General features: G+C 43.1%; 1 protein-coding gene across 3 annotated transcripts in view; it reads right to left on the bottom strand.

The window, feature by feature from the left end:
* Positions 1-684: 684 nt before the first annotated feature.
* PDE4DIP (phosphodiesterase 4D interacting protein) overlaps positions 685-21,332 on the bottom strand; it is a 214,513-nt gene continuing 193,865 nt past the window's right edge. Inside the window, exons 39-48 of one of the 3 annotated variants that reach the window (XM_047784872.1) lie at positions 19,408-19,597; positions 18,405-18,529; positions 14,739-14,978; positions 6,542-6,658; positions 5,740-5,972; positions 4,692-4,835; positions 3,478-3,616; positions 3,148-3,194; positions 2,216-2,267; positions 685-1,733 (exon numbers count right to left, since the gene is read on the bottom strand). In XM_047784872.1, the coding sequence (XP_047640828.1) occupies positions 1,597-1,733; positions 2,216-2,267; positions 3,148-3,194; positions 3,478-3,616; positions 4,692-4,835; positions 5,740-5,972; positions 6,542-6,658; positions 14,739-14,978; positions 18,405-18,529; positions 19,408-19,597 (1,424 nt within the window). In that variant the 3' untranslated portion in view covers positions 685-1,596. The remainder of the gene's footprint in view (positions 1,734-2,215; positions 2,268-3,147; positions 3,195-3,477; positions 3,617-4,691; positions 4,836-5,739; positions 5,973-6,541; positions 6,659-14,738; positions 14,979-18,404; positions 18,530-19,407; positions 19,598-21,332) is intronic. The other 2 variants (XM_047784871.1, XM_047784870.1) reach the window with 2 other exon arrangements.

Genomic DNA, 21,332 nt, shown 5'->3' on the forward strand with positions numbered 1-21,332 from the left:
GTTTTGATTTACCTTTCTCTAATAATTAGTGATGTTGAGCATCTTTTTATGTGCTTTTTGGCCATCTGTCTGTCTTCTTTGGAGAAATGACTGTTTAGATCTTCTGACCAATGTTTAATTGGGTTGCTTGTTTTTTTGATATAAAGATGTATGAGATGTTTATATATTTTGGAGCTTAATCACCTGTTGGTCACGTTGTTTGTAAATATTTTCTCCCATTCTGTGGGTTGTCTTTTAATTTGGTAATGGCTTGCTTTGCTGTGCCAAGACTTTTAGGTTTAACTAGGTCCCATTTGTTTGTTTTTATTTTCATTGTCTAGGAGGAAGACAAAAAAAAGATATTGTTGAGATTTATGTCAAAGAGTGTTCTACCTATGTTTTTCTCCAGGACTTTTGTAGTATCTGGTATAATATTTAGGCATTTAATCCATTTTGAGTTTAATTTTTGTGAACAGTTTTTGAGGGTGTTCTAATTTCATTCTTTTACATGTAGCTGTCTAGTTTTCCCAGCACCGCTAATTGAAGGGACCATATCGTTTGAAGTCAGGGAGCCTGATTCCCTTCAGATTCGTTTTTCTGTATCAAGATTGCTTTGGTTATTCAGAGATCTTGAGGTTTTTAATGACAGTTTGTCTTTTCTGTTTTTACATCCTCACTGTGGTGACTGGTGCAGAAACTGGAAACTAAGCAAATAAATTTTATTTCTGTATACATATTTTCCTTTAATAGCCACCAACAAGACGTTTCCATTTTCTCTCACTGACCCTGTCCACCAGTTATGTTAGCTTACACACATACTGCTATAGCAACATATATAAATATGTATGATACATTTATACACACATACAGACATTCTAAAGCACTGTAAAGATACAGACTATGCTTTAGCACAATTGGGGCCCTCAGATATATCACTTAAAATGATCACTGGTTTGCTTTACACAAGACTTTCAGTGGGCTTGGTGTGGCCATCAGTCCCCAGTTCCAGAGAGAAGGTAGGAGGACAAAATGGGACAGTATCTTCAGAGTGAGGTCAGAACACTTTTTGGAGATCACGAAGGAATAGAAACAGGAGGTACAGGCTGAGCATGAGACGGCATCTCGGAGTCACCTCTCACCACATGGATTCAAATAACTCAGGTGTTGCAGTGTAGACTGATGCCCAGCCTGATTGTGACTCAGCTGTGCTGGCCCCCAGTTAGGTCGTAGGGCTCAGGCCACACTGTCCAGCAGGGCACTGCTGCTCAGTCCTGTGCTTTTAGATCTGCCCAGGAGCTCCAGTGTCGGGACCTCATGTCCCATTCCTAGGAGGCAGGCCCTCCTTCCCCCAAGTTGACCTGCTGAGGATGGGTGCTGAGGTGAGAAATGTGCTGTTGCTGGTTCCCATGCCTTAGGCGTGTTCAGAAGCAGTGTCACGAGGTCCTCTACAAGCTATGCATGTTTTGCTTAGCGCTGGGCCAAGTGGGCCAGGTTATTCCGCAACTGCGGCTGGTTATGCCACAAGTACAGGGAAGGCCCTCTGCCTTTCGCCCTGCCCCACCAGGCTACATCTCTGACTTCTTTCATCAGGTGTAGAGGAGGGGACCCTGATCCTCCTCAGCAGACAGGGAGCTGTGCAAAAGGCGGGCAGGCCCATCCTTCCTGCTGTTTTGAGTGGCTTCGAGTCTTGTATGGCTCCTGAAAGGCAAGGGTCACGGGACTGGAGTGCATGGCAGAGCCTTTAGGGATTTCACCTGGAGACCAAAATAACACAAAGGAAGAGCCCATTATCAGGCCCTGCTGGTGGCTGACTGAGGCTGGAGAGAGAGCTGAGTGCTGACATGAGCCAGGAGCACAGTGAGAGGCTGTTAAGACGATGAGCTAAGGATGGCTTTTGTGATCTCCCAGGACAAGAAGTGCTTGGTATGAAACATGCACATGTACAAACAGCCTGTTGTAGGAAGAAGAGGACAGGGAGGTCCTCCTATTCAGTTTTTGTTTCATTTACTTGATGAGAAAAGGGGCGGGGGGCGAGTCAGCGTCATCTAAGTCTAGTCCCACCTCCTACAGATGAGGGGCAGCAGGATCACCGAGACTGGGGCCAGCCAAAGCCACACAGCCAGTTAGTGACAAGCCTGGAATTAGAAACCAGGCTTTGGGCCCTTCCCAATGCCTAGGGGAAGTAGAGAGGAATTCTAAACTGGGGAGCCAGCAGTAAGAGAGGCAGTTGGGTTACCTTTGCTGGGACAGGAATAAGGCTTTATGGAGGCAATCTTGTGAGTGTTCTTCTAAAGAGGCTCAGGAAAGAAAGGAATTCATCAGAGAAAAACGAAAGGAATTATCAAGAAAAAAAAAAAAAAGGTAAATCATGGCCCAACCCATTTTCATACTGTAGGGTCACCATTCTCTTAGATTATAATTTAGGAACATTCCTAGGAATGTGCTCAATTGCTTATGGCAAAGCTTTAAAGTCCATGGTAAAAGACTTAGTTTCTGTTTTTTAAGCCATTTCTACACCTCAAGTTTTTCTTCAAAGTGGTTGCTAGGCAGTGTGTTAGTGTTTCAAATAAACATAGAGGATTCTGCTATATAAATGAACTCTTTTCCTTTAAGGTTCAGTTTTTACTTATTACCAAATTCTCCTTTAGATCAACAGGCCCAATGACCTTCTTTCATGTTGTTGCTTAAAGAAAAAGATAAGTCAAAATCAAATTGCTATTCTTAACCCAATGGTATGCAGTGAAGTCAACTAATTAGGCTGCATCTTACTGTTATTTTTCCCTATATTTGTATAGGAAAGCCCAGAGCATATGACCGGCTTCAGGACCCCTTTACTGGAAGCTCATCAGAAGCAGACCCTATGACCCCTGACCTTGACAATCAACTGAACCACATTTGTCCTTGGCACAATGGAGAGAGAACTGGAATCAAGAGAGAAGATGATGACAAAGTGAGAGTGAGCCACGAGGTAGAGAAGGTTAATTGGGGTGGGAGGCTGATGGGGACAGAGATAGAGGGATGCTCGTTGAGGCCCTGTGCTCCCACTAGTGGACCAGTAATCTCCTGGAAGGTCAGAGCAGTTCAGGGATTACCTGCAGACTCTGATGACAGCTGGTGATGGGTTTGGGATGAGCTCTATGGCTCTGACTGGTCTAGTAGTTTCCTTACCTCCAAGTTAGTCCTTGCCTTCTTCAAAACATCATGAGTCCTGGTCACTGAAACAACAAAACGGCCCCCAAAGGCAGCAGTTACCAGCAGGGCATTGCCTTGGGTATATGTTCTAAAGGCCATCCTTTCTGGACACTCGGCTCGGGGTCTCCTGCTGTCCCCCACGCCCTCCCTCTGCCTCCCTGATTGCTGATGGCACAGGAGGTTCAGGAATGTCACATCAGTCTCCCCTGTCCCTGAGCCTCTCTGGTCACTGTCCATCCACCGCGCAAGTGGGGAATCTGCCCACCCTCCATTTCCTGTCGCATTCCCTGGCTGGGGGTTACCCACACTGGCTGAAGATGAACTGCTCCATGCTCTCCTTCTGCTGGTTGGCAGTCTTTAGACGCTCAGTCGTGCTTTGAAGTAGACTCTCCTGTTTGGATAGTTTGGTTTTCAGTTCCAGAAGCTCCCTTTTCACGGACTCTCCCTGGGGAGAAAAAGACTGTCAATGGTCAGAAGGCCTAAAGCACCCTGTGCCTTGTGGCTCGTATTTACAACCCCAAACAGGATTTTACAATTTTTCCAACTATTTCTGGACTGGGTTCCCCTCATTAAAGCCCTCCAGGTGATGATGGCTCTGAACGGGACGTTAGGTGGGAACACTGAGGACCTGGAAGCCCCGGTGCAGATTAGCACAGACGACGCTCCTGTTGTTGCAGAGAATCTGACTCCAGGCCACACGGACATTCCCGGCTATGAACAAGAGCTCAGATTTGGTGCTGACATAGTTAACTCACTTTGGCATCCCAAGTAAGACTTGGCTATTTTAGGAGTATTATGTCTGGGGAGACAGAGCTGGCTGAGAGAGTCAGCAAGTTTGTACATATTTGGGCCAGCCTTAAGATGGCAAAACAACCCCTTCTATGAAATTAGCATCGTTGGGTCCCCTAAGGTGTCAGTGATATTAGTCTGGAGTTTGCACCCTTTTGCAGGGATCCTGAAAGCTGTGTATCTGAGATCACCAACCAGAGAGCCAGCCTGAGATATGAAAGCCCCTGGGGGAGGCGGACTCTCCCTAGGACTGACCCAGAGAAGCTGATTTAAGTGATTTTTCTGGGATTCCAGTGGGTGGCCTAAAAGAGGCTGGTTGACTTCTGGTGACATTCTGTGATCCTGCCTGACTATGTGGACCTGGGGGTAAGGTGGAGATGGGAAAGGAAGTATTGATGTTTCAACATGGCCAAGAACTTCAGCTCAGCTAAACTTTGGAAAAGTGAAGAAACCAAAGGTTTATGGGTTACCAGGGCTCTCATGTCTGCCTATTCCATATCTTTTCCTTTTTCTCTTTGATTATCTATTTGAGGGGTTGTGGGTGGGAGGCGAAGAGATATAGTCAGAGATAGACTGAAATCGGCCATCATGGGGAAGTCTCCCTCCAGGGACACTCCCATCAGCTCCCTCTGTCCCAACTGACCATTTGGCTCCCAAACTTCAGGATGTGCAGACCAAGGAGGCAGAAGGATATCTGGGGGCAGGACCTGTAGACGATGCTGGTTTCTTACCACTTTGCCAGCCAGTGCAGGGCCTTGGGAGCTTGGCAAGGCTGCTCGCCAGAACATGGTGAGGAGGGAGGTCGACTCCTCCAGCCGCTGGTGCAGAGTGTTGGTGCTGCTCAGGAGCTCATGGACACCTTTGCTGCCCATCTCCTGGGAAAAGGGGGAGGTAGCCATGGGTATCCCTGGGGCTGAGAAATCACTTCTGTTTTCCTGAGCGTAAGCCTCAGCTTCTTTTGTGAGTGAGGCGCAGACGTGGTCTACTTGACCCTGTGAAATCCTTTTTTTAGCCCAGAAACTGAGCTACTCTGATCTCAGCAGGAACCTCCTATGACAGGAATTCATTTGATTCCAGCTTCCCCCATACTCTTTAACTTCTAGCCCTGCTTTGTGCTTTAGAATCTGAGGTCCTTAGTTTTTGCACTGGCCCCATCTTGCCCTTCCCTAAATCACAGCTTATGCATCAAATGAGCTGCACTGTTTGTAGGACTGAGGTGCCACTCCCTTTGTCTGGTATTTCCACTCCCCAAAGAACTTATGCACCCCCTGTGGACCTGTTACTTTCCCTGCTTGGGATAACAGCTGACTCTGGGTTCATGCTGTCACTCCCACAGCACGTCTGACACCACGCCTGCCCATATGGATTCAAATTCTCAATTTCTAGCCAACTGACATATTTTTCTTTTCTGCCTACAGATGGTCATGTGCAAGCATGGCTTCAGTAGATAATAAGCAAATAAAAGGTACTCAGTACAGCACCACATGTATGTTGACACTTAACATGCTCTACTGATGAGGATGGCAATGAGGATGGCAATGCTGTAAAAGCTTTTCTGTGGTTCTGAGGGGGATATATCAAGTCAGCTACATATAGAACAGAGCAGAGCTTATAGTGAACTTAGCAGATGAAAATGAAAGGCATAGCTGTGTGTAAATGGAAGATTGGAGCTGGCTTGGAGGTCTGGAGCATGAAAAGAAATAGCAGGAGAAGGAGCTAAAATCAGAAGGAGAAAGGCCCTGAGGAAAAAGGTGCACCTGAGAGCTATGATATGATTACCTCTGGGCCTGGAGCTTCAAGGCCAGGAAAGTTGCAGGTTGATCTCATGAGAGATGCTATCTTCTTGACCAGCAGACTGCTCTCCTCAATCTGCTGTCTTAGGGCACTGTAGTCATCAATGTGTCCAATGACATGGCGGCCATGCTTATTGGCAAAGCAGCCGTCAGTAGCATCACCTTCCAGCTTGGGAGGGTGAGGGTTCTTCATCACTGGAGAAGCATCCAAACCCAGCTCTGAGGAATAATACCACAACACAACAGAATCCACTGTTATTCATAAGCATATTCTCAGTTCAATCCAAAAAGGACATCAAGTAGTGAGAGAGGCCAGAAACAAGAAATCTTAACAGTCTTGGAAAGCACAAGTGTGAAGTCCATAGATACTCTGGGTTTTATATTCTATAATCTTTCTTATATCACCTCATGATGATAGATTGCCAGGAGGCAGCTTTTATCCTTATCGACCAATAAAATATTCAGGGCAGATATTATTAATAAAAACTTTTAAATTTGGGGGTTGAGGAGACACAGACAAGGAAATTAAGTTGGATAGAGAGCACTCTTAAGAAGGCAGAGATTATAGTGCAATGAGGCAGTACCAGAGCAATAATAGGAAAACCATAGGAGAAAGAAAAATGACAAAAAAAGGCAGCCACAGAAGGTGCAATAAGTAGGGCTAAAGGCCTTGGGACATGCAGAAAAAACTCTCTAAGTTCAGATAATGTACATATAGAGAACCAACTATTAGTTGCATCAATAACTTTCCATCACTAGACCCTGAGCCCTGTAGTTGCCCTGTTTACCATTTGTCCTATTGAAGGTTGTGGTCTCTGAGCCAGGAGGAGCAGAAGAAGAGCTGGGGAAGACCAGAGCTGGAGAATTCATGCCCACATCCCGAACTGGAGGGGAGGCAACTGAATCTAGCAAGTAAAGATAATCACAACTTTAGGGACCCTGGAAAATGCTGCTCCCCAAACGCATGCACAGCTTAGGCTTTACCATTGGAAATCTAAGGTAACATGACGCTCTTCTTACCTAATCATCATCCATGTACCCACAGTCAAAACCAATGGCAAATAAATCACTTATTTTGCCAAAGTAAGATGTTCCTATAATTGAAGGGTGTTCCATGAGAAAGTGACTTCCAGTTTGAAAAATGATTAGGTATGTTTTTCTAGCCCCAGATTTGAATATAATTTTGTATGTGGTATGTCTTTTACCATGCTTTATAACTAAATAGAAATATACCTAGATATATACAGTATATATATATTAAAATATTTCATCAAAGAATGAATGGGTTTATGTGTGATTAAACTCAGCACTCTAATCTCCATTTTGATGAGTGAAATATAGAGTAGTATGAGAAGAATAGGAGATAGAAGCCCTGGTAAGTTTGAGATGCCCTACTGGAGACCAGGCAGCAAACCTCCAGGGAGGAATTGGAAAATCCCACCAGGAGACTGAAATAATCCTGGTCAAGAAAATGTGGCTTAGAGCCTGCTTTCCAGCTCAGGTCTCTATGCTGGAGGAGAAGGAGGAGTGACTGGGCCAATGGGGCTGAGTCCTGGCTGGTGTCATGGGGAGGCAGTCAGAAGGGAAAGCCTGGTTAGAGGAAAGATGAGCAGTACTGAGACAGAGCATAGTGAGGTGGAAGGAACAGAGACTGGAAATCAAAACTTCTGCTTTGAATTCTGGGTTGGCCTCTAACTCCAGGAAACTTAAAATGTCTTTTAATTGTCTCAATGCTGAAGTTTTCTCATGTGAAATACAGAGGCAATAAAACCTGTCCTACCTCTGATGAAATTATTTGAAAAAGCACTTGAAAATGTGGTGAATTTTAAAGCACCCTGCATACATAAGGCATAGACATTAGGGAGAGGAGAGAAGATGACAGAGTCAAAGAACTTGAGCTTGCCTCCTCTCAAAAAAACACCAAATCACAACTAACTGCTGAACACCTGTCAACAAAAAAGCCTGGAACGTACAAAGAAAGATATCCTACATCCAAAGCCAAAAAAGAAGCCACAAAGAGTCAGTAGGAGGGGCAATTTCACAATATCAAATCTCATACCATGTGGGTGAACCACAAACTGGCAAATAATTATATTGCAGAGATTCTCCCACAGTAGTGAGAGGTCTGAGCTCCACACCAGACTGCCCAGCCTTGGGGTCTGGCATTGGGAAGAAGAGCTACCAGAGGACTTGGCTTTGAAGGCCGGTGGGGCTTGAGTGTGGGAGCACCACAGGACTGAGGCAAACAGAAACTCCACTCTTGGAGGACACACACAAGTTTTATGTGCACTGGGAACCAGGGCACAACTATGACTCCACAGGAGCTTGGGCAGGACCTACCTGCTGGTCTTGGTGTGTCTCCTGGGGAGTTGGGGGGTGGCTGTGGCTCACTGTGGGGGCAGGATACTGGTGGCAGAGGCACCAGGAAATGTTCATCAGTGTGAGTTCTCCCAGGGGTCATCATGTAGCACCAAGACCTGGTCCCACCCAATAGCCTACAGACTTCAGTTTTGGGACCTCTGAGGACCAAAAGCCAACAGGGTGGGAACACAGACCCACCCTGCAGACAGCTGCCTAAAGTTATCTTGAGCCCATAGCTGACTCTAAACACACCACTTGACACAGCTCTGGCCATCAGAGGGAAAAGATCCAGTTCCCCCTACTGGTGGGTAGGCAAAAGTCCTCCCACTAGACTACCTGCACAAGCCCTTAGACCAACCTCACCCACCATGAGACAGACACAAGAAGGAGAATTACAGTCCTGCAGCCTGCAGAATGGAGACCACAAATGCAGAAAGTTAGAAACAATAAAATGGTAGAGAAATACATTCCAGCAGAAGGAACAAGATACCCCCCAGGAAAACCACTAATTGAAGTGGAAGTGGGCAGTCTGCCTGAAAGAGAATTCAGAGTAATCATGATCAAAGACCTCAGAAAGACAAAGGAGGCAGAGACCAAGAAGATGCATGAAATATTTAACAAAGAACTAGAAGATTTAAAGAACAGAGAGGTGCAAATACACTAACTGAAATGAAAAATCAATAACCGAATAAATGAGGCCTAAAAACTAAAAAGTGAGGCTGAAGACAGATTGGTGCAAATCACTGCCATGGAGCAGAATGAAGAAAAGAAAAAGCATGAAAAGAAATAAGAACAATCTAAGAGAACTTTGGTACATGTTTCAGTGCAGAACATTCACACCATAGGGGTCACAGAAGGAGAAGAGAGAAAGGGCTGTAGACTATATTTGAAGAGATAATAGAAAACTTCGCTAACAACGGAAAGGAACCACAAGTCCAGGAAGCACACAGAGTCTTAAAATATGGGATAAACCCAGGGAGGAACATTGCTGAGACAGATATTAATCAAACTGACAAAACTTAAAGACAAAAGAAAATATTAAAATCAACAAGAGTGTGTATATCTATGTATAACTGAATCACTTTGCTGTAGAGCAGAAATTAACACAACATTGTACATCAATTATACTCCAATAAAAATAAAAGCAACACAGGAAAAGCAGTGAATACCATGCAAAGGAATCCCCATAAGTTATCTATAAGCTGATTTTTAAGCAGAAACTCTGCAGGCCAGAAATGAGTGGCATGATATGTTTATCAAGTGACGAAAGGGGAAAAGCTACAGCCATGAACTCTACCCAGCAAGGCTCTCATTCATATTCAATAGTGAAATCAAAAGCTTTACAGGAGGACGCTGGTGGCCTATTGGTTAAGCATCTGGCATTGCCACTGCTGTAGCTCATGTCACTGCTGTGGCGTGGGTGTGATCCCTGGCCCAGGAACTTCCAGATGCCACAGGCACAGCCAAAAAAAAAGTTTTACAGACAAGCAAAAGCTAAGAGGTTTCAGCACCACCAAACTAGCTTTACAACAAATGCTAAAGGAACTCCTGTAGGGGGAAAAGAAAAGGCCATGAGTAGAAACTAGAATATGATAAATGAGAAAGCTCACTCGTAAAAGGCAAACACATAGTGAAGGTAGGAAATCATCTACACACAAATATGATATCAAACTGGAAATCATCAAAAGAGGAGAGTACAAATGTAGGATATTGAAAATGCATTTGAAATTGAGGGACAAGTAATTTAAAACAATCGTGTAATATGTATACACACACACACACACACACACATACACATACATAGAGAGAGAGAGAGACAGAGAAGGGAGACTGCTATATCAAAACCATGTAGTAACTACAAACCACAATCTATACTAGATGCACACACATGCACAAAAGGAAAAGCAATCCAAACACAACACTGAAAATAGTTATTGAAGAAGAGAAGAAAACAAGAGGAACAAAAGAAAAAAGGCCTGTGAAACAAACCCAAAGCAATTTAAAAAGTGGCAAGAAAAATATAGATATCTTTAATTCCCTTAAATATAAATTGATTAAATGCTCCAACCAGAAGATACAGATTGGTTGAATGGATGCAAAAACAAGAACTATGTAGATGCTGTCTAAAACAGACCCCCTTAGATCTAAGGACACATACAGACTGAAAGTGAAGGGGTAGAAAAAGGTAATTCATGCACATGGAAATCAAAAGAAATCTGGGGAGTTCCCATCATGGCTCAGCAGTAATGAACCTGACTAGTATATCCATGAGGATGTTGATTTGATCCCTGGCCTCACTCAGTGGGTTAAGGATCCAGTGTTGCTGTGAACTGTGGTATAGGTCACAGACATGCTCAGATCCCTCGTTGCTGTTGCTGTGGTGTAGGCTGGTAGCTGCAGTTCCGATTTGAACCCTAGACTGGGAATGTCCATATGCTGTGGGTACAGCCCTAAAAAAAAAGAAAAAAGAAATCTGGAGTAGCAATACTCTCATTAGACAAATAGACTTTAGAATAAAGATGGTTACAAAAAAGCAAAGAAGGTTGCTACATATGACAATACAATGATCAAAGGATCAATCCAAGAAGAAGTGTAACAATGGTAAATATATATATATATATATATATATATATTGGTCTTTTTTAGGACCACACCTGTGGCATACGGAAGTTCCCAGCCTAGGGGTCTAATCAGAGCTGTTGCTGCCAGCCTACACCAGAGCCACAGCAATGCCAGATCCGAGCTGTGTCTGTGACCTACACCATGGCTCATGGCAACGCCGGATCCTTAACCCACTGAGTGGGGCCAGGGATCAAACCTGCAACCTCATGCTTCCTAGTCGGATTCGTCTCCTCTGTGCCATGACAGGAACTCCAACAATTATAAATATTGCACCCAACACAGGAGCACTTCAATATATAAGGCAAATGCTAACACCTGTAAAAGGAGAAATTGACAGTGGACGATTAACACGATAATAGTGGACGATTAACTCTCCGCTTACACCAATGGAAAAATCAGCTAGACAGAAAATCGTAAGGAAACACAGGCCTTAAAAGACACATTATACCACAGCAGTCAGAGAAGAAAAAGAAATAAAAGGAATCCAAATGGAAAAGAAGACGTAAAACTGTCATTGTTTGCAGACGACATGATACTATCCATAGAAAATACTAAAGATACTACTAGAAAACTACTAGAGCATATCGATGAATTTGATAAAATTTCAGGATTCAAAATTAATATACATAAACCTCTTGTATTTCTTTTTTTTGGTAACAAAAAGAAATCTCTTGCATTTCTATACACTACCAACAAAAGATCAGAGAGAGGAGTTAGGGAAACAGTCCCACTTACCATCACATCAAAGGGTATCAAAAACCTAGGAGTAAAATTGCATAACGAGGCAACAGATCTGTACTCTGAAAACTGTAAGACACTGATGTTGGAAAGCAGTGACACAAACAGGTGGAAAGATATACCGTGTTCTTGGACTGGAAGAATCAACATTATCAAAATGACCATACTACCCAAGGCAATTTATAGATTCAGTGCAATTCCTATCAAACTACTAATGGCATTTTTCACAGAAATAGAACAAATATTTTAAAAATTTTTATGGAAACACGAAGACCTCAAATAGCCAAAGCGATCTTGAGAAAGAAAAACAGCTGGAGGAATCAGGCTCACAGACTTCATGCTTCACTACAAAACTAGAGTCATCAAAACAGTATGGTATTGGCACAAAAACCGAAATATAGATCAGTAGAACAGCATAGAAAGACAAGAACTAAACCCAGGCACCTATGGTTAATTAGTCTATGACAAAGGAGGCAAGAATATATAAGGGAGAAAAGACAGTCTCTTCAGTAAGTGGTGCCGAGAGACAACTAGACAGCTACATGTAGAAGAACGAAATCTGAACACTCTCTAACATCATACACAAAAATAAATTCAAAATGGATTAAAGACCTAAAAATAAGACTGGATACTATAAAACTAGAGGAAAACATAGCCAGAGTACTCTTTGACATAACCTCAGCAGTATCTTTTTTGGTCTACTTCCTAGAGTAATAAAGATAAAAACAAAAAATAAACAAATGGGACCTAATCGAACTTGAAATCTTTTGCACAGCAAACTCTAAACAAAACAAAAAGACAACCCACAGAATGGGAGAAAATATTTGCAAATGAAGTGACCAATAAGGGATTAATCTCTTAAATATACAAACATCTCATACAGCTTTATGCAAAAAAAAAAAAACCCCAAACAACCCAATTAAAAATTGACCAGAAGATCTTAACAGACATTTTTCCAAAGAAGACAGACAGTGGCCAAAAAAATACATGAAAAGATTCTCAACATCACTAATTATCGGAGAATTGCAAATCAAAACTACACTGAGGTATTACCTCACACCAGTCAGAATGGCCATCATCAAAAAGTCTACAGACAATAAATGCTAGAGAAGGTGTGGAGAATAGGGAACACTCCTACACTGTTGCTGTGAATATAAGCTGCTACAACCACTATGGAGGATAGTGTGGAAGTTCCTTAAAAAAGTAATATAGAACTCTCATATGACCCAGAAATCGCATTCCTGGGCACATATCCAGAGAAAACCATAATTCGAAAGGATACATGCAACCCAGTGTTCATCACAGCCCTGTTTACAACAGCCAAGATTTGGAAGCATCCTAAATGTCCTTTAAGAAAGGATTAGATAAAGAAGTTATGGTACATATATACAATGGAATGTTACTTAGTCATAAAAAGCATCAAATAATGCCTTTTGTAGCAATATGTATGGACCTAGACATTCCCATACTAAGTCAGAGAAAGACAGGTATCATATAAGATCACTAACATGTGGAATCTAATAAAAATAATAATACAAAAGGACTTAGAAACAGGCTCAAAGATTTTGAAACTAAATGTATGGTTACCAAAGGGCAAATTCGGGGGGGGGAGTGATAAATTAGGGGGTTGGGATTGACATATACATACTACTGTATATAAAATAGATAAGTACTGAGCTACTTACTGTGTAGCATAGAGAAATCTACACAATACTTGGAGTACTGAGTATTCCTATATGGGAAAAGAACTGAAAAGGAATGGATATATGTAAATGTATAACTGATTGACTTTGCTGTACACCTGAAACTAATGCAACTCTGTAAGTCAACTATACTCCAATAAAATTTATTTTAGAAAGGTGAATAGCAAAAAATGGGCATAAGAGCTAAACAGACATTTCTCCAAAGAAGACGTACAGATGGCCAAATGCACATGAAAAAATGCTCAACCTCGCTAATTATTAGAGAATTTCAAATGAAGACTACAGTGGGGTACCACCTCACACCAGCCAGAATGGCCATCATCGAAAGTCTACAAACAATGAATGCTGGAGAAGGGGTGGAGAATAGGGAACCTCCTACACTGTTGGTGGGAATGTAAACTGGCACAGCCACTATGGAGAACAGTGTAGAGACTTCTTAAAAAACTAAAAATTGAACTACCATAGGATACAGCAATCTCACTCCTGGGCAAATATCGGGAGAAAGCCATAATTTGAAAAGATACATGCATCCCAACGTTCACTGTAGCACTATTTACCATAGCCAAAATATGGAAGCAACCTAAATGTCCATTGACAGAGAAATGGATAACGAAGATGTAGTGTATCCTCTAAGGTACACTGGAATATTACTCAGCCATAAAAAAGAATGAAATAATGCCATTTGCAGCAATATGGATAGACCTAAGTTTATGATACTAAATGAAGTCAGGCAGAGAAAGATAAATACCATATGATATCCCATATGTGGAATCTAAAAAAATTATACAAATGAGCATATTTACAAAATGGAAAACTTATGGTTACAAAAGGGGACAGGTGGAGGAGGGATAAACTAGGAGTTTGGGATTAACATATACACACTACTGTATATAAAATAGATAATCAACAAGGACATACTGTATAGCACAAGGAAGTCTACTCAATATTCTGTAATAACCAATATGGGAAAATAATCTGAAAAGGAGTGGACATGTGTATATGTATAACTGATTCACTTTGCTGTACACCTAAAACTAATACATTTCAAATCAAGTATACTTCAATATAAAATAAAAATAAAATTTTTTTTTAAAGGAATAGCCATTAAAATATGCAGCTGTTAATTGTTGAGCACTTTTTTAAAAATTAAATATACTCGATTTACAATATTGTGCCAATTCCTGCTATGACCCAGTCATATGTATATACACATTCCCTTTCTTATATTTTTACTGTGTCAGGCACCTGTAAATTATTTAATGTTCCACATTATATACAACTATGCACAGTATATATTATTACTGTCTTCATCATTTAGATGAGGGAACTAAGGCTTAAATACCTGAGGAGATCAAACACTTTGCCCAAGTAGCAAACTCAGAATCTGGAGCCAGATCTGCCCCTAAATCCTGTGCTCTTACTCAAGGCACTGTTCTGAGGCATCTCTGATTTCACCCTGACCTTAAGCAGTGTGGAAGAAGCAAGACTGTCCCTTCCATGACAGACATCCTGGGGACCTCCCCACTGGCTGAGGGCTTCCTGATTCCCTTTTCCTTCCTACCTTGGAAGAGCGGCTGCTTGCTTCCAGAGTCAGTGTTGGCAGGGAAGTTCTGGTTGACGGAGGAGGGGCTGAGGCTGGCTTTCCTGGAGCCACCATCCAACTGCTGTTCAAGCTGCAGTCGCAGGCAGTTGTTCCCCTGAATGCTCTGCTCCAGCTGGCCTCTCAAAGCTCGGATCTCTGCCACCAGGTGGCTCAAGTCACTGCTTAAAGTGACTTGGTGACAGGCATCCCAGGTGTAAGCTGAAAGGAGAGAGAAAGGGTCTGTTTGCATTGATCCCGGTATTTCCAGGCATTTGTCATAACACTCTCATGTCATTCCTTTCTGCCAGGGACCCCACTGTAATCTCAGGGTCCCAAGCAACACACCTGTGACAGAGATGTCTCTCTCCTGGGCAGGGCCTGGCATACACTGAGGTAGCACACACTCCAGTCTGGACCTTTCCCTGAGGCTCAGATGACCCTTGTGTATCAGGGAGGCATGTGATTGGCAAATGAAGTCAAACCTGGTATTCCATCTCCTTGTTAATCCTAGTCCTGCAGGCTAGAGAGCAGGGTCTTCCAAGACAGGAGGTCAGAACTGAACTCAAGAAGGGCCGAGGCTGAGGGAGGAGGAGATATGATGACCTCCACACTCAGGGATCAAAGAGGGGAGGAGGAAGACGCCATCAGCTCTTTAGGCAGCAGGTAAGAATGGGAGTGGGGTACCAAAGACCAGAGGTCATGACTAGTCTGACTTCTCAGCATCTTGTTTTTTTATCTCCAGTCATGAGCCATGGTCCGTTTCTATATACTGGGGAAGAAAAGATCTAAGAAATATTCTACAAAACCACAGTTTCTCATCTAAAAACTCTGACACCAAATGTATTTTTTTAAGCCAAATGTATTTTAAAAGGTAGAACTTGTTTTGTTTTTTAGTATGGCAAGAGGATGCATATGCCATATTAAACATGTACCCAAGCGCATCTGGGCCACAAGCCTTAACCAGACACATTAGTACTGCTGCAATGAACTATGTGAATATTCCCACTAAATGGGATAAACGAAGACTATGAATGCTGTATTGTCTCAGTTCGGTTTTGTCACCCAATGAGCGTAAAAAGATTTGAGTTCTTAGTGGATTATGGAGTTAAGGATAAGGGATTATGGCGCTGTAATGGTGGGAACTTTGAGATGAATCCAAAAAGACCTACTAAAAGGGAGAAAGACATGAAAGGGGAGGGTAGTTCAGGATAAAGTTAGTTTCTAGAGACTAGCCCCAAAGTTCCATGATGCTCCTCCATCTCACTTTTTCTAGAAATCCAAATTCTCACAATGTTGCTGTTGTTTGGCTGCATCTGTGCATGCAGAAATTCCCGACCAGGGACTTTACCGGAGCCACAGCAGTGGCAGTGCCGAATCCTTAACTGCTTGGCCACCAAGAGAATGCCTAACAAAGTTTTGCTCATTAGTTAAAACTTCTTTCATCTATCCATTCCCCATTCCCCTTTAACTTCTGATTGCATCTTATATTAGAAACTCATCACTTGATGCCCAGAAGAGTATCACTACACCTATTCAGTAAGTTTCCCTGATTGTAATATCTTCCAACTCCAGTATGTGCAACCTGTCTTACCATCTTAAAATTGTGTCCATCATACACATGTTTTACTTGGAATAGACACACTCTTTTCTATTGCCTACTATACAGAATGTAAACTGTCATCCTACTGTGGAGGCCTTCTACATATGGCAGCTCTTCTTTCCACTAACCTGACTTCTCACGCCCTCTGATACAAAGCCCTCCTCTAGGCAGGCTGGTCTCCCCCAGAACCACTACTTCCACAACTTTGTATGTGAGCTATTCTACAGCCTGCTGTGCTGCTTTAATCCTTCAAGTTAGAACTTGACGTTCACCTTCTCATCAGAAAATTTTAAAACTCATGGAGTTCCCGTCATGGCACAGTGGTTAACGAATCTGACTAGGAACCATGAGGTTGCGGGTTCGATCCCTTGCCTTGCTCCGTGGGTTAACGATCTGACATTGCCGTGAGCTGGGGTGTAGGTTGCAGACGTGGCTCGGAAACTGCGTTGCTATGGCTCTGGTGTCCGCCAGTGGCTACAGCTCCGATTCGACCCCTAGCCTGGGAACCTCATATACCATAGGAGTGGCCCTGGAAAAGTAAAAAAAAAATGATAAAACTCAATCACATTTTATGAATATTGAATTTGGCTGAATAGTAAAACTTAATAAACCATATCACTTAAGAACTGTTAAATATATGTATAAAAAACTTAAGAGTTGAAATGTTCAGGGAGTCAACATCACATCCAAAGCAAGAACTGCTTCAGTAGGATCCTAGACAAATCATCCTTTTCTATTTCAGGAAGACTGACTCCTTCACAAATCAGCTGTTCCATCACCAGAAGGCTCGGGAGGGAAGGAAAGCCTTCCTTATGCAGATCCTGATTCCATTGCCCTTCATCCTTTGGCCCTTGTTCAGCCTTTGGGAGGGAAGGGATACAAAACACATCAGCTCTTCTCCACCTGACCGTTGAAGCCAGTTCTTATATTCCTTCTTTTTTTTTTTTTTTTTTTTTTAAGGAGAAAAAGATAGCTTTATTACTTTTCCAGGCAAAGGGTGCCGCAGCAGGCTAATGCCTTAAAGACTATGCCCCGCAGTTCTTATATTCTTATGATCTTTTCCAAGCCTATATTTTTTCAGTTTCTTCAACCAGTTTGAGATTTCTGTTCCCTCAACATTGTGGTCCCTGTCTTTATTATGTCCCTTGTTTGTCAATGTCCCTTTTATAAGATGGTGTCCCACAGTCTAACAATATTTCTACCGTGGTCTCTCCATACGGACAGCACAGCTATACTGCAGTGGTCTCAGGTTAAGTTAGCTTTTCTAGCAGTCTTGGCCTACAGCTTCCTTGTGTACATGCGTTTCTACCTCATTCTCCCATCCTCAAGCCCATGAGGGGCTACAGAGCCAGGTCTCCCCATCCGGTATATCTACACTGATTTTTTAAACCACAGTCAGGGTATTTGTTTTGTTTTTAATCTTTGCTAAATTTCATCACACTGACGTTAGTCCTCTGCTCCAGCCTGCCTGGCTTAACAATGCTTAGAATGCCTTTCCCCACTGGAAGAAGAATGAGGAAGGATCACAAGATTCTCAAGTACTAGAGGGAGCAAACGTCTTCAACAAAAGGGTTTAAAATTTAAATCCAGGCTGGATATGTGGGTTCTATACTGTTGTTTCTATGATTTAATATTTTTTTAATCACTGGGGAACAGTCATGATGGGAGCAGGTTGCCTGAAATACTGGCTGTGTGGGTGGAGAATTCATGACATTCGGTATGTTTTTAGATGATGACATGACCAGGACCATTCTTTGCACTTTTTTGTGAAAAAAAAAAATTATTGCATAATCTGGACTTTCATCCAGGTAGGTGAAATCTGACTCTCATGGCCAATGTTTAAGGCTGTCTAAGCAGATCTTGCTCATGTCACCAAGCCCTGTGCTTTGTGTGTGAGCTCCCCTGTCTTCTTATTGAGATCTCCAGTGACTGAGACAGAACTCTGTAGGTTTCCAGCATCTCCACAGATCCCAAGGTAACGACTTTACCAGGATCCTTAGCAAGAGCAGGAAGCTCACAGTGTGCGGGGAGGAGGAAAAACATACCTTTCAGCCCCTTCTTGGAATTTCCATAAAGTGCCTCGTAGATCTGTAGCTCTGACTGGAGGGACTGGAAGAGCTGGTGTTTCTCTTCACACTGTTGCTGCAAGAGGGCCAGCTTATGCTGCAGCCTGTCAGGAGAGAAGCAAGCCTGCAGAGCTGGTGGGGCCACACCAGGGCGAGAGGCTGTGAGCCAACTTTTGCATCACAGAATCTCAGACCTAGGTGTAAACTCAGGGGTCGTGGAGACCATCGCTTTTGTTTTGCAGATGTGGCACCAGAGGCTTGGTGAGGTCAAGTAATTTTGCTTGGAGCTATGCCATTAGCTACTATACTTAGGACACACCACCTGATATTCTTACTGCCTCTACAGTGCTCTTTTCCTGTTGACAAGCAGTTGTAGGGTTTCTGCTAGGGACTAGCCTCACAGCTGGTATGTAAGCTCCCTAGGTTATGATAAGACTAATATCCTAAAACTAACGGGAAGCACAAGAACGTATTCTGTCCACAATGCGGTATGCTGAGGCCCTCTCTACAGGGTTTTACTCTCTCAGCTTTGGAGTAGAAAAGGCATTCTCAGAGAAGTCCTTCCTTCTGCCCAGTCACATATAAATCTAGAATAGCAGAGGGGATATTGAGGTTTTCAAAAAGGACTCTTAATTGTCTTGCCAATATCCTTTCTTGGGAGTTCCTGTTGTGGCTCAGCAGTAATAAGCCTGACTAGTATCCATGAGGATGCCGGTTTGATCCCTGGCCTTGCTCAGTGGGTTAAGGACCTGGTGTTGCCATGAGCTGTGGTGTAGGTTGCAGACATGGCTTGGTTCCCATGTTGCTGTGGCTGTGGTATAGGCTGGCAGCTGCAGCTCCAATTCAACCCCTAGCCTGGGAACTTCCCTTTGCCAGCAGGTATGGCCCTAAAATGGAACAGCAAAAAAAAAAAAAAAAAAAAAATCCCTTCTCCTAAATCTGAGAACAAGGCTGCCTTCCCTATCAATGGGCTCCCTCTAACCTGGAGTCTTTCTCCTGGAGAGACAGTCGTTCCTCCTGGAAATGCAAGATCTCCTCCTGCTTCTCCTTCAAGTCTTCCAAAAGCTGCTGCTGCTCCACCTTCTGGTGCTCCAGCTCCATTTCCAGTTCTTGAAGCCGGGATTGAGAGGTCAACAGAGCCTCCCTCAGGCATTCTGTTTCCTGGGAGTGCTCTGCTGAGCAAAACACAGGAGTATTTATGCTGTAGGGCAAAGTTCAGAAGGAAGATGAGCCCCAACACAGCCATCCTGATAAAGTGAACTAAGACGAGCTTATGCTGTAGCTTCCGGGGGAGGCAAAGCAAGTGTCTGCTCACTTTACCTACAAAAGCCAATGAATGGGGAACCTCTTTCTTGGCAATGCTTTTGACCCTGATTTTTTTTTTTTGGTCTTTTCATGGCCACACCCACAGCATATGGAGGTTCCCAGGCTAGGAGTCAAGTCAGAGCTGTAGCTGCCAGCCTATGCCACAGCAATGCCAGATCCAAGCTGCATCTGTGACCTACAGCACAGCTCACGACAACACGGGATCCTCAACCCACTGAGCGAGGCCAAGAATCAAACCCGAGTCCTCATGGATACTAGTTGTGTTCGTTAACTGTTGGAGACCACTGAACTGCAGAACTCTGCAGAAAGCAAACTTGGAATGTGCAAAAGCACGATAAGCCAAGGAATGCTCGTGGTGGCAAAAGCCAGATAAGCATGTCTGCCGACCCAGCGTTCTAAAGTACAAAACAGGGTCTCCTGTCAAAATAAAATAAGGGGCTTATATGTTAACTATGTTGTTCTTTAGGCAGCTGCACTACATCCTGGATGTATAGGCCTGTGACTTTTATTGCTAGTAGTCTCCCTAAATCTAAGAGATGGCTTCGCCACTCCCTATGCCTATTCTTGCTCACTAATCTAAACAGGTCACTTTCCCTAATAAAAGTCTTGTGGGCTAAAGCCTGGGGCCTTTGTTCTGTGGAATAGAGTGCCTCTTGGTCCCCCCCCTTTTAAAATGCAAAAGAGTCTTGTGTGTTTTTTATGCCTCACCTTCCCTCTTTCAGGATCTCCTGTTGCCCTGAAGTGCAGGACACAGCAGTTGACCACTGAGCTACAAGGGGACTCCCAATCCTCTGATTTAATAGAGCCTGTCTTGCATTTAGAGAAAACATTCTGGTTTCTAATGCTATCTTCTGAGTGCTCACACACCCTCTATGAAATACTCCATTCTTGAGTTTTGCCAAAGACCAACATCAGCAGTACTAGTATATATCATTTTTATCATATTGAAAATCAGGGGTACCTGTTGTCTTGGAACATCTTTCTGATCTTCATGATTCTCAAGGACTATTAATAAGAACTCTGAAAAGAAAGCTCTGGTGCTGTCAGTTGTCTGGGGTGGCATCACCTGGGCCTGGCAGATTGACCTTTTTAAATCTTACTGTAATCTCAGCTGTGAGGACTGTGCTGGTCTTGCCATGCATACAGTGGTAGTTTAGTAGTTCTGCCTTTTCCCTTGTCTGTATGGCTTCTGTTATTTTCCCGAGCAGTGACCTTTCCTCTGACATTTTTTTACTTATTACTAAAAAAAAATTTACTTATTTTTTATTTTACTCAATTTCTTTTTAGGAGTTCCCATTGTGATGCAGCAGAAGCAATTCCGACTAGGAACCATGAGGTTGCAGGTTCTACCCCTGGCCTCGCTCAGTGGGTTAAAGATCCAGTGTTGCCCTGAGCTGTGGTGTAGGTCACAGACACAGCTCGGATCTGGCTTTCTGTGGCTCTGGCGTAGGCAGGCAGCTACAGCTCCTTTTAGACCCCTAGCCTGGGAATTTCCATGTGCCTCTATAAGTCATATGCCATTAAATTAAAAAAAATTTTTTTTTTTTTGCTTTTTAGAGCCACACCTGCAGCATATTGAGG

Source organism: Phacochoerus africanus, chromosome 6, assembly GCF_016906955.1.
Source record: "Phacochoerus africanus isolate WHEZ1 chromosome 6, ROS_Pafr_v1, whole genome shotgun sequence".
In the NCBI taxonomy this organism is placed as follows: Eukaryota; Metazoa; Chordata; class Mammalia; order Artiodactyla; family Suidae; genus Phacochoerus; species Phacochoerus africanus.